At 42.9% G+C, this 13615-nt stretch overlaps 1 protein-coding gene across 4 annotated transcripts in view; it reads left to right on the top strand.

Annotated features, from left to right (window-relative positions):
* DIAPH3 (diaphanous related formin 3) overlaps positions 1-13615 on the top strand; it is an 847513-nt gene that overhangs the window by 362296 nt on the left and 471602 nt on the right. For all 4 annotated transcript variants that reach the window (XM_068267828.1, XM_068267829.1, XM_068267827.1 and 1 more), the window contains 2 exons: positions 6961-7071; positions 8249-8367. In XM_068267828.1, coding sequence (XP_068123929.1) covers positions 6961-7071; positions 8249-8367 — 230 coding nt within the window. The remainder of the gene's footprint in view (positions 1-6960; positions 7072-8248; positions 8368-13615) is intronic.

Raw genomic sequence — 13615 nt, 5'->3', positions numbered from 1 at the left:
GACGGGCAGGGAAGATTGGTTATTCAAAAGTCCATAAAAACACCATTAATTGCGGATTTCATTCAAGGTTGTGAGGGAGAAGCAGCAGTGACAGCGGGGACTCGGCCGGATCAGATCATGTATTGCCGCTAGCGTTGGTCGTCAGGCATTCGAACGCCGCTATTGACGCACTCCCGACACGCCGGCGATCGAGCAAAATCTTCCGCAAGGACAGGAATGACGGTAATCGACGGGAACGATTGCTTTCGATCGGAAATCGATAGGTCAGCGTTTGCGCAACGGTTTTGCAGCCGATTCGATCACAGTGATCGAATTGGCTGTATATTGGCGGGAAAATCGGTAAGTGTATGGGCCCCTTCAGACTTATGTCTCTGCTCCCAATGTTTTATTTCTTAGCTGTACTACACATACAAATCATTATATCATAATTTTTTTCGCAGAACTACTGCGCCTGCGCAGTCCGCTCTGGCCCACGTGGCGGTGATTGACAGCGCCGATCGCGCAGGCGCAGTACAGAGCGACCTCCAGGTCGCTCTGACGTCATCGCCGGGGACCGGGTCGGAGCTCCGGCGAACGGCTGCGAGCAGAGCTGCGGTGAGGGAGGTCCTGGGAGCTTGGGGCTGGAGGAAACCCCCGGTAAGTACCAATAATTTTACTCTCTGTGCCCTGACTCCTTTAATGGTGGCCATACATGGTACATTTTTTTCATCCAATCTTCCCATTTCTATGTAGTATAAGGGTAAATTAAGTGAATATACTGAAAGGATAATTTAGGCAGTTCCCTTATATTACATAGAAATGGTAAGATTGGATGAAAAAATTGTACGATGTATGGCCACCATAAGAGATATCTTAACACAACATTGGCCAGTTCTTACTGCCTCTGCAAATATAAAGGCTTTTGGTGGGTGATTACCCCATCTAACAGTAAAAAGGACACCCTCTTTGAAAAACAGTTGCTACAGAGTGAGTATAAGTGAAGCTCCTCACCCACCTGGTTACGAAGATCTATCTCTAACGGCATGAATAAGTGTGGGAATTGTCAGGTATGTCCCCCGGTTGATCGAACTAAAACATTCCACGATTACCTTGGCAAAAAATACTTTCATATACAGTCCTTTATTAATTGCGTCACAGCAGGGCTTGTTTATATGCTCACCTGTCCCTGTGGATTAGGTGTCCCTGCTCAGATAGGTGAGCATATGAGAAATATTAAAGATGACGAATATACGACCCCTTAGGCGCAACATTTCAAGGACTGTCCTAGAGATGAATATGAGAAGATGAAGATCAAAGGTATTTTTAAATTACAAATTTCCTCTTGTGGTGGTGATTTTGATAATGTCCTTAAGCAAAAGGAAATTAGTTGGATTTACAAACTTTGACCTTAATTCCTTTAGGACATTATATAGATTTTGGTCTCCAGTTATTTCTTTAACTGTAATGAACCCCTTTATTGAGATGTTATATTTTTTCCATCTACTATGAGGGGACTAATGAGTTGTCCAAATCTTATATTGAATTTCAAGTTGTCTAAATTATGCTAGCCTTTTTGAGTGGTGTTCCATTGCATGTAAGTGCTTTCTAGTACTCTCATTACCATAACTTACATATTTACGCTTTAAGCGTAGAAATTGCTTTGATTAAGCCATATAAAATTACGCATGAACAGCTATTTTTACTCATCCGCCCTCTTTCGGTGCGACAGCTAATCGCCTGGTATAAATACTGCCTGACATCACTTGGTAGCCACATCCTGATGAAGCGCGCATGCGTGAAACGGCGGTGGGCTGAGTTTGATTCGGTGGGCTGAGTTGGACTCCCTGACCTAACACATGCCGCAGCCTATGGAAAGCACGTGCAGATGGCATCTTGATAGCCCCTGCACACTGCCTTGCAATTTGGTGTCCTCATCTCATCCTCCTATCTGGATTACAGCACAGCAAGTGTTGACTATCGCCTGGATTGAAAGACACTTATTTATTTATTGTATTTATAAAGCGCCAACATATTACGCAGAGCTAAACCACTATCTGGATGAGTATATAAATGCATTGCATTTTGTGATAAGATGACATTATTTGGTATAATACAAATGGGCAAGCATATTACTAAACTTAATTCACCTGCATTATCTGGACGTTGCCAGTTATATTCATCTGCATGTGCATCTGTATGATGCATGTCTGCTTCCTCCACACTGGCTGAGCTTTTCATTGCTATACATTGCTGCCAATGTTCAGTGCTCTGGTGTTACAAGCAGCTTGTTGGAAAGTCTGAGACTGGGACTGTTTCCTATTTGGATGCACTTACCCTCTGAGCTCAATTAGAGAGAACTTCTGGTCCGGATTAAAATGCATTGGATTGAGCTTCCCTTCATAACACTTGCCACGCTTTTGCGCTTGCATATGCCCTCAATATCACCTGTTGGTTTGCATCATTACGCTATCAACCAATGCTGTGCTTCTTTATGCATCAAGTTTTTGACAGTCTGCGATTGGGACTACTGTTTTGTTGAAGGCACTCATTTATAACCATAGATTGGCAATAATCTTACCCGGACTACAATTGCTTTGCGGATTATCTATTGCCCTTAATATACGGCTTCTGTATGGTGTGTTGTGTGACCAATTTGCCTAGTCAATAATGCTAGTGTGGTGTGTATTTATTTATTTAAAGAGGAGCTGTCAGCCATACTATCTCAGAAAAAAACACATAGTAATAGATAAATACTTGCTCTACTTGCATAACGTATATATTGCACTGTCCACATTTTGACTTTAGTGATTTTTCTATAGTAAAAAAAAAAAAGAAAATCCTTCTTAGGATTTCCATCTTAACTGTGTCATTTTGAAGACAATCCTGACTTCCTCCCTTACTCTCCTCTGCCTGATTGTGTATGCATTGCCCGCCCTCCTCACAGTCTTCAGGCACTCCCACCCAGCTCTGCAATAGAAAGTGCATTTGTCTCAGCATGAGAAATATTGGCCAATCAGAGAGGAATAGAGGTTTGGGAGGGGAAAACAGTAGAGAAAGAAGCTTCAGCCAATCAGGCTGCATTAAGTCTGTGGGCATAGTAAAGTAGCAAAACAAGACAACTCGACATGTACCAATAAGAGCCACAGAAACGTGGGGAATGTTGTTTTAAGGATAAGAAAACTAAGAGTGATTTTGAACATTTGGATTACCTGGTTAGCATCCTCATTACTTGTTTAGCAGATAAAAATAATTGATTTTTGATTTTATGCCAGACAGTTTTATATAGCGCGGACATATTACGCAGTGCTGTACAGAGTATATTGTTTTGTCACTAACTGTCTCTCAGAGGGGCTCACAATCTAGCCCCTACCATAGTCCTATGTCTATGTACGTATGTATTGTGTAGTGCATTTATCATAGTCTAGGGCCAATTTAGGGGGTAACCAATTAACTTATCTGTATGTTTTTGGGGTGTGTGAGGAAACCGTAGTGCCTGGAGGAAACCCACACAGACACGAGGAGAACATACAAACTCCTTGCAGATGTTGACCTGGCTGGTATTCGAACCAGGGACTCAGCGCTGCTAGGCGAGAGCTCTAACCATTATGCCACTGTGTTGTATTTACATGTTAAGAGAAATCCATCATGTAGTTTTTAACCACTTCGCATCCAGACCTTGTTTTCCCCTTATTGACCAGAGCAGTTTTGACACTTTAGCGAGGAGAACATACGAGGAGAACATACAAACTCCTTGCTTATGTTGACCTGGCTGGTATTCGAACCAGGGACTCAGCGCTGCTAGGCGAGAGCTCTAACCATTATGCCACTGTGTTGTATTTACATGTTAAGAGAAATCCATCATGTTGTTTTTAACCACTTCACATCCAGACCTTGTTTTCCCCTTATTGACCAGAGCAGTTTTGACACTTTAGCGAGGAGAACATACGAGGAGAACATACAAACTCCTTGCTTATGTTGACCTGGCTGGTATTCGAACCAGGGACTCAGCGCTGCTAGGCGAGAGCTCTAACCATTATGCCACTGTGTTGTATTTACATGTTAAGAGAAATCCATCATGTTGTTTTTAACCACTTCACATCCAGACCTTGTTTTCCCCTTATTGACCAGAGCAGTTTTGACACTTTAGCGGTGTCCCTTTTTAATCAGCCATAACTTTATCCTTACTCATGACACCTAAATAATCTAGGTATCGTTTTTTTCAGGACAAACTAGACTTTCATTGGCGGTTATTTTATCCCTAGACCAAAAAAGTTTTCTATGCATTTTAATGGGAAAAAGAGGGGGAAAATGAAAAAAAAAATTCATTTTTTCTCCGTTTTTATCGATTCCAGTTTAAAAATAAAAAGTACCACAGGAGATAAAAACATGTCACCAGTATTATGTCCCCCAGTATAGATAGCAAAATGTGTCCCAAGTATCAGACCCCCCCTTATAGCCAGATGTGTCCCCAATATCAGTCACCCCCAGTATAGCCCGATGTGTCCTCTGTGTTTGGCACCTCCCAGCATAGATAGATAGATGTATCCCCAGGATTGCTGCCCATCATGTGTCAATATGTGTCCCCAGGAATAGTGGTCCCCCATTATAGCCAGATGCGCCCTCAGGATTAGCGGGTGCACCTTGGATTAGGGCCCCCCACCATTATAGCCAGATCTGCCCCCAGTATAAAATTATACACATAAAATAAAATTGTACCCCCTCTTACTTTATTGTCCCCCCCCCCCCCAGCTGCACATTTTACCCCCCACCAGGGGTCCACGCACCCCCATAGGAGCCAGCCAAATGCCCCACCCCCCACCCAGGCAGCCCCCTCGGTGGCCAGATCTGTTAAAAAAAAAGGATTAGAAAGCAGCCTGACTCATCTTATCTCGTTCCAGCGATCAGCCTGCAGCCCAAGCCTCCGATCGCCGCTCTGCACGCAGCCCTGTGATGCCGGTTACCGGGTCCCGGCTTGATGACGTCATCAAGCCGGGACTCGGCTATTCAGCACCACAGGGCTGCGTGCAGAGCGGAGATCGGAGGCTCGGGCTGCAGGCTGGTCGCTGGAACAGGAAAAGGTGAGTCAGGCTGCTTTCTAATCCTTTTTTTTTTACAGATCTGGCCACCGAGGGGAGAGATGAAGGATCACCGCTGTTTGCTACAGCGGTGATCGTTCATCCGCGGGGGGGTCACTAATTGGCTACAAGGGAACATTTTCCCTTTCACCAATTAGTATTGCATCTGTTAGTGCCAGGAGGTGCGCTCTGAAGCGCACCTGTTCCTGCACAACAGGGCTGCAAGCAGGTCAGTATATCTATGTCGCTGTGGCTTGGAGAGAGCCACAGCTGACGTAGATATACTGTAGCAAAGTACAAAGTGGTTAACTGTCATTTTTATACTTATGGGTAGTCTTGGCTAATTGGCATCCATATTTTTTCTATGAATTTGCATCTGCTTATGATATTTGAATAAAATGTAATTCTTTTAGACCTTTAAAACCTTCTTCTTGTGAAGTACACGCTCTTTTCCCCTATTATGCACAGACATCACCGGGCTGGTTTAAAGATGTCGCCATTTGTAATAAATTTCAGAATGTAAATCAGGGAGAGAAAAGATTTTACAATGGGAAAACAATGACTAAATAATTTATACATAAATATTGTAAAAAAATAAGCTATTTTATTCATTACATTAGTTCACTACAGTTCTTTAGCATTGCTGTGCAAGAAGTACGACACTATGATTCCCGTTGGTCCGCCACACCACGCTGCCATCGTGCACACTTGCAGCGTCACCCAGTGACTTGCATTGCTGCATAATTAGTGGGATAGGCACAGATCATGCAGTAATGCGTTGCAGACTTTGTGTCAGTTCAGATGCTTTCAGCGGATCGCACTGCATTAACTCTATAGGCTCTGTTGACTTTTGTTGCACTCCCAGCACCTTGGGGTAAGAAAGGGTAACACAATGTAGATTTTAATTGCTAGTGTTTAAAAGGCCTTAAAGTGTACCTGGGATGGGAAATATCAAAAATGTACATACCTGGTGCTTCCTCCAGCCCCCTCTGGACAGATCGCTCCCACACTGCCATCCTCTGCTGCCTGCAGCCTCTGCAAATTGCCCCAGAAACTCCTCCGGTTTGAGGCATACTGCACAGTCGGGCTGTGCCCACTCCCCCATCTAGCTACCGTGGCTGAGAGCGCTCTGTGCCTGCACAGCATTACTGTGCAGGAGCAGAGTGCTCCCAGGCACGGGAGTGCGCACAGACAGCCTGCAGAGTATGCCCTGGAGAGGAGGATTTTGCGGAGGCTCCAGGCAGCGGAGGATGGCGGTGTGGGAGCAATCTGGCTGGAGAAAGTCCCAGGTAGAGGTATGTATAGATTTTTTATATCCTCCCCCCCCCCCCCCCTTTCAGGTTTACTTTAAAGGGAATATCCAAGCAAAAATAAAAAAAAAAACGTACCAGGGGCTTCCTCCAGCCTCTTGCAGCCAACATGTCCTACGCTTTCAGCCTCCAGCTCGGGGTCCCCACCAGTGTAGAGGCTGACCTCGGAGCCGGCGGCTGGGAGCAGAGCTGCAGTGTGGGACATGCTGGCTGCAAGAGGCTGGAGGAAGCCCCGGGTAAGTAGATTTTTTTTTTTTCCCCAATTTGCTCGGACGTTCCCTTTACAGTCGTGTTGCTATGTGTTCTCTATGGCTGGGTAATTTAGTGTCATCTGAATGACAGAAGTTGATTTCTTTACGAACAGGTAATATATGTCATATAAACTGTATTTCAACTGTGTATTTAGCAGCCTGCCTGGAATATAGAATGCTTTACTATTCTGTTTAATAAAATTCATCCATCAGGTTTATTGTTTGCTTATAAATATGTGAGATACAAATTCACAATTCTAGTTTCAATGCAGACATATTTTGAGTAGAAATATAATGAAAGCTGGAAGTAAGAGATTTTAATTTTCTCCATGTTGTCTGATGTAGGTGGCTTGTATGCAGCTTATCAATGCACTTGTAACATCTCCTGATGATCTGGACTTCAGGCTTCACATCAGAAATGAATTTATGCGCTGTGGATTGAGAGAGATATTGCCAGTAAGTGCCCTGTAGTCACTGGATTTGCATTCATATTTAAATTTGCAGACACCCAAGTGGAGGAATATGTTTAATAAACTTCTCTTTTTGGAATAATGTAATCTCATTTAAACAGATGAGATGTGCTTCAAATAACCTCTGTGGCATCAGCAAATGAATGACCTGGCCAAGCAAAATCGCTATTTCCTATTGTGTGCTTCTGTGTGTGTTTGTGTGTGTATATGTATGTATGTATATGTATATATATGTATGTATGTATATGTATATGTATATGTATATATATATATATATATATATATATATATATATATATATATATATATATATATATATATATATATATATATATATATATATATATATATATATATATATAAAATGTAAGTATACACACACCATTTTTACTAATGGTAAAGTTAATTCAATGTTAACTGCTTGATATTAAGATTGTGTATAGTTTTAGGTATGCATGTCCCTTATTGTGACTACACACAGTAGGATGCAATTCTGTTGATTACTTTAATTGATTTATTCAAATTAGTACAGTGTTTATATGTACCATATTTTTTCGGAAAAATGGGGAGAAAAAGTTCTTGCATCTTATATATTTCTAAAGACAGGGAGTCCCTGACTTACGATCACCCGCTGATATGAACCACCAACCCGCCACAACGTCAGAGAGTCCCTGCCTTGTCTTCCTGTGTGGTAGAGCATTTTCAAGTACTCCTGAACCCAGATCATATAACCCCTAGGGGTAAATATCCCCAGCGTAGGCGGTAATGGTAATATTCTCAATTGGCAGTAATTGCAGGCGCTGGGGTAGGTGGGACAATGCATGCTCATAAAAGTTACATTTACTGAGACAGGTTAATCACCATTAGCAAAACAATGTGTGCATACAGCAATTGAGTCCCTAATCTCCATTAAAGGAAACAAAATGCATGTGCAGTGTATGCAAATTTGTATGACGTTGCCTGTTGTTTTTAAAATCAAAAGGGGAAAACACAAAAACCACCGCCCTGTTTTCATGCGGTTTCAAATGTAAATATGTTACACCAAACCACTTTTATCGGGATTGCTTTAGCCTACGGGTCACCAGTCTTTATTTTTTGACACATAGATGGATAAAACCAGTTCTCTTTATATTAGGCAATTTTGTCTGTGTTCCTTCGTACAGCGTTTGAAGAATATCCGTAATGATGCCCTGGATATCCAGCTGAGGGTGTTTGATGAACACAAGGAGGAAGACATGATAGAATTCTCCCATCGCCTTGATGATGTCCGTTCTGAAATGGAATATCCTTTACTGTGTGTTTGGTTACTGAAAATCTGCTGCATTGACCTGACAAGTGGAGGTGCTGTTGCAACAATGGCTATTTTGTATAGTGTGGTGCTTTCGGTAAAGCACTGCAAAGGTAAATCTTGACATAAAAAAATAGGATTATTACCCCTCCTTTATGTAAAGCAATTTGAAGGAAAGGCTTTAAACCCCTTTTGTTTATCACATCTTCAAGTAAAGGGATTTGAAGAAAAGCAGGAAACCTTTTTGTTTATCGCTTATTGAAAGTAATATCACAAAATTGGGGCCCTAAGGGCTTGTTCACAACTAGGGTGTTTTCTCATTATTTTTGGGGCCAGCGATTTTCAAAATTGCTCTAAAAACACTTGTTTCGCTATAAGCGTGTTCACATCTGAGCAGTTCGATGACGATCTGCTCACCAAAGCACTGCCTGTACCATTTTTGGGACGATTTGACTCAATGGAAGGTACAGGGAAATTGCAAAACAATTACACAGAACCATGTCATTGTGCACAGATCATGTCTCCGTGTCTGTTTATCTTTAGTAAAAACTACCTTGAGTTCTCTTTAAGTTATCTCACCTGTAGATAGTTTCACATGTAGTTAATTAACAGCCTTCCTTTAACTTTAGAATTCTGCAGTTATTTTAAGGATTGAATACTTAACTTTAGAGATCTCTCTTTAACTTAAAGACAGAGTTAACTTTAGGTTTGCATGAGGTAAAATGTTTCCTGAATACTACATGCCCTATCACCATGGTGATAACACTAAAACCGCTCAGAAATGTTATTTAACCACTTATGCCTAACTGGATGAATATATTTGTCCAGTGTAATTGTGGAGACTGCACCACCAGTTTGTTACTAAATGAGGCATATGTGGTATAATTTTAACCATGAAGAGCTGTAGAATACATTCTGGTTTGTCTTAAAGCTTGGGCACACATCACATAAAAATGGGTGGAGACAAACTCAATCCAACATAAAAAAGTAATTTTTGAAACTGTGTTCAAACTTGGGACAGTCTTAGCAAAACTACAAGAGACATATGTGGTAACATTTTAACCCTGATAAGTTGTAGAATGGAGTTTAGAGAGATTTAGGGTTGAAGCCCATGTCTTGTGTACCTTAGAAACTTGGCTTTTTAAATATGTATGCCATGAGGATATATTACTATTATTTCTGCAAATAAAGTCTCATAATCATAGATAGTGTACAATGAGAAAGCGAAAAAAAAAAAAACTATTTCCAAATACAATATTGTCACCATACATTGTGCTAGGAACATAATCTAAAATTTGTAATAACCAGGATGGATGAGCAAATACAATTTTTGGGTTTAACTTATACTTAGCACTGTTTAGTTTAACCACTTTCCCCACTGCTACAGTATATCTATGTCAGCTGTGGCACCCTGCAAGCCACAGTCACGTAGATATACTGACCTCCTTGCAGCCCTGCTGTGCACGATCGGATGCACTTCAGAGCGCACCCTCTGGCACTGTCAGCTGCAATACTAATTGATGGAAGGGAACATGTTCCCTTTTGGCCAATTAGTCCACCCCCCTCCCATTAATGATCGCTGCAGTAGTGAACTGCAGCGATCCTTCATCAGTCCCCCTCGGCGCACAAATAGTAAAAAAAAATCATCCAGCAAGCAGCCACACTCACCTACCTCGTTCCTGCGACGATCCTGAAGCCTGATCCTCCGATCACCACTCTGCATTCAGTCGCATATTGCCGGAAACCCGGGTCCCGGCTTGATGACATCATCAAGCCGGGACCCGGGTTGCCGTCAATATGCAGCTGACTGCAGAGCGGAGAACAGAGGATCGGGCTTCAGGACAGTCGCAGGACCGAGGTAAGGTGAGTGAGGCTGCTTGCTGTTGGATTATTTTTAGGATCTCTGCACGGAGGGGCTGCCTTATAGGGAAGGGGGCATCTGGCTATAGATCCTGGGGGGTGGGGGTAGGATAAATAAAAGGGGGGGTTACATATTTGTTGGGGGTCATCTAATTGACTAAGGGGAGGGGGGATTTGCTAATTTGGTGCATCTGGGCAACTGGGGGGCAGTAATCATATACTGGGGGCACATTTGGCTATAATGGGGGGGCAGCACTAATCCTGGGGGTACATCTGGCCATAATAGGGTTAACCACCCTGGCGTTCTATTAAGATCGCCAGGGTGGCTGCGGGAGGGTTTTTTTTAAATAAAAAAAAAAACTATTTCATGCAGCCAACTGAAAGTTGGCTGCATGAAAGCCCACTAGAGGGCGCTCCGGAGGCGTTCTTCTGATCGCCTCCGGCGGCCAAAAGTGACACGGAAGGTCGCAATGAGCGGCCTTCCGTGTTTTGTTTACTTCGTCGCCATGGCGACGAGCGGAGTGACGCAGAGCGGCGGCGATCAGGCAGCACACACGGCTGGCAAAGTGCCGGCTGCGTGTGCTGCTTTTTATTTCATGAAAATCGGCCCAGCAGGGCCTGAGCGGCAGCCTCCGGCGGTGATGGACGAGCTGAGCTCGTCCATACCGCCCGGCTGGTTAATACTGATCCGGGGACACATATGGCTATAAAGAGGGTCACTATTCCTGGGGGTGCGTCTGTCAATCTTTTCTGGGGCTGTCAAACGCAGGGGACACGTGGCTATGCTAGGGGGGCTGATATTGGGGACACATCTGAATATATTGGGGGAGGCGGTGATACTGGGGACACATCTGGATATCTATACTGGGGCGACTTTAACTGGCGGCACAGTTTTTATGTCAATCGCACTTATTTCCAAACAGGAATTGGTCAAAATTGATATTTTCAATTGAATTGAATTTTTCCCATTAAAATGCATAGAGAGGAACATTTTACTTCGTACCAAATACCCCCCAATGAAATTCTAGTATGTCTTGAAAAAAACGATATATAGATAATTTAAGTGGGACGAGTACAGATGAAGTTATTGCTGATTAAAAAGGGACACCGCTAAAGCGTCAAAACTGCTCTGGTCAATAAGGGGAAAACAAGGTCTGGATGCGAAGTGGTTAAAGCTATATTGGATGTAAATGAAGTAATAGTATGTTTTTTCAATTTTTTACCTTAATTTCCCTTTAAAATGCATAGAAAATTAGGTAATTACTAAACAAACATTTCACACACTAAAAGCTTAATTTGTCCTGCAAAAAAATCAATATATAGATAAATTAGGTATGATTAGTAGTAATAAAGTTATTGATGATTGCATGGGAGCAGTGCTGATGTATGAAAATTGTTCTCGTCCTGAAGTGGTTAAGACAGGAGTTATTGACGATTGAATGGAAGCAGTGCTGATATATGAAAATTGTTCTCGTCCTGAAGTGGTTAAGACAGGAGATACACTTAGAGAATTGAGGCCATTGCTTAACCAGCTGGGCGGTATGACCGCCGGAGCCTGCCGCTCAGGCCCTGCTGGGCCGATTTGCGCCAAATAAAGTGCAGCACACGCAGCCGGCACTTTGCCAGCCGCGTGTGCTGCCCGATCGCCGCCGCTCTGCGGCGATTCGCCGCGAGCAGCGGCGATTCGCCGCGAGCAGCGGCGAAAGAGGGTCCCCCCAGCCGCCTGAGCCCTGCGCAGCCGGAACAAAAAGTTCCGGCCAGCGCTAAGGGCTGGATCGGAGGCGTCTGACGTCAGGACGTCGGCTGACGTCCATGACGTCACTCCGCTCGTCGCTATGGCGACGGTGTAAGCAAAACAAGGAAGGCCGCTCATTGCGGCCTTCCTTGTTTATTCTGGGCGCCGGAGGCGATCGGAAGAACGCCTCCGGAGCGCCCTCTAGTGGGCTTTCATGCAGCCAACTTTCAGTTGGCTGCATGAAATAGTTTTTTTTTAATTTAAAAAAAACCCTCCCGCAGCCTCCCTGGCGATCTTATCAGAACGCCAGGGTGGTTAAAAAAAAAAAACCCTAAAAAACTAGATCCTGGCATGCATACACATAGCTAACTTCGACTGGCCAATTTTGCCCTTTTCATGTCAGATTGTTTAAAGAGGAACTTTAGCAAGAAGGGGAAAAAAATAAATTGATACGTTGCAAAGTGATAAGTTTAAAAAATAGAAGAGAGATCAAGAAATTGATATTCACCATGTCATTTTGACAGACTTGAAAAAACACACCAGCTGCTGTTATCTATAACCACACACCCTAACAATGCAATAGGCTAAAATGTTTTTTTTATAGATCTACATAAGCATAGAGGGAGATACTTGTTGCTTGGCAGTTGGAAACAGCTGTTATTTCCCACAAGGCTCACAGACAGGAAACTGTCAAGACCTAGGTCCTGACATCACACTGTGGGAAGGGTTTCAGTACAAGATCAGCCATACAGTCCACCCTGATGATCTATTCAAGAAAAGTTAAGATTTATCTTGTGAAAAGGGCTATCCGCTACTGATTGAGATGAAATCCAATCACTTGTTCCAGTTCCTCTTTAAAGGACAACTGTAGGGAGAAGAATATGGGTACTTCCATGCTTATTTCCTTCTAAACAATACCATTTGGCTGCAGTAGTGTCTGAATAACACTAGAAACAAGCATGCAACTAATCTTGTCAGATCTGACTTATGTCAGAAACGCCTGATCTGCTGAATGCTTGTTCAGGGTCTATGGCTAAAAGTATTAGAGGCAGAGGATCAGCAGGGCTGCCAGGCAACTGGTATTGCTTAAAATGAAATAAATATGGCAGCTTCCATATTCTTCTCCCTACATTAGTCATTTAAGGAGTAATTACAGGAAGCAGTGAGAATGAGGTTAGTAATGGACAAGCACAGAGGTATGTGGATCCAGCATGATGAACTTGATATCCTTTTTTAAATTCCCAATGATGAGTTGTTTTTAGCATCCTTATTTCCCATTTTCCCAGAGTCTTTTTATTGAAATTGGGCCCCCCATATGGGGTCCTGCAGAGTAGGAGGAATTTGAAAATTGGGAGTTTGTGGGCCAGTCACTTTTATATTGATGCAGAGACAGTTGGATAACATTATGAGCAGTTTACTTAAAGTGGATCCAAGATGAACTTTTACTCCTTGCATAATTGTGTTCCTTACATATAGTTTATAGGGCGTTCCTCAAACCAAATACTTGTTTTGTTTTAATACCCTAATTTCCTATACACTAAACAAACCACACCCACAGCTTCTCCAGAGTGCCTTGGCGCTTGCAAGGGATTGTGGGATTTCAGTCTGGGCAGGTGAAAAAGGTGTTATTAGCTATAGATTTCAGAG

Source organism: Hyperolius riggenbachi, chromosome 2 (assembly GCF_040937935.1).
Source record: "Hyperolius riggenbachi isolate aHypRig1 chromosome 2, aHypRig1.pri, whole genome shotgun sequence".
Lineage (NCBI taxonomy): Eukaryota > Metazoa > Chordata > Amphibia > Anura > Hyperoliidae > Hyperolius > Hyperolius riggenbachi.
The sequence above is the reverse complement of the archived record's forward strand: the minus strand, read 5'-3'. Positions and strand labels throughout refer to the sequence as shown.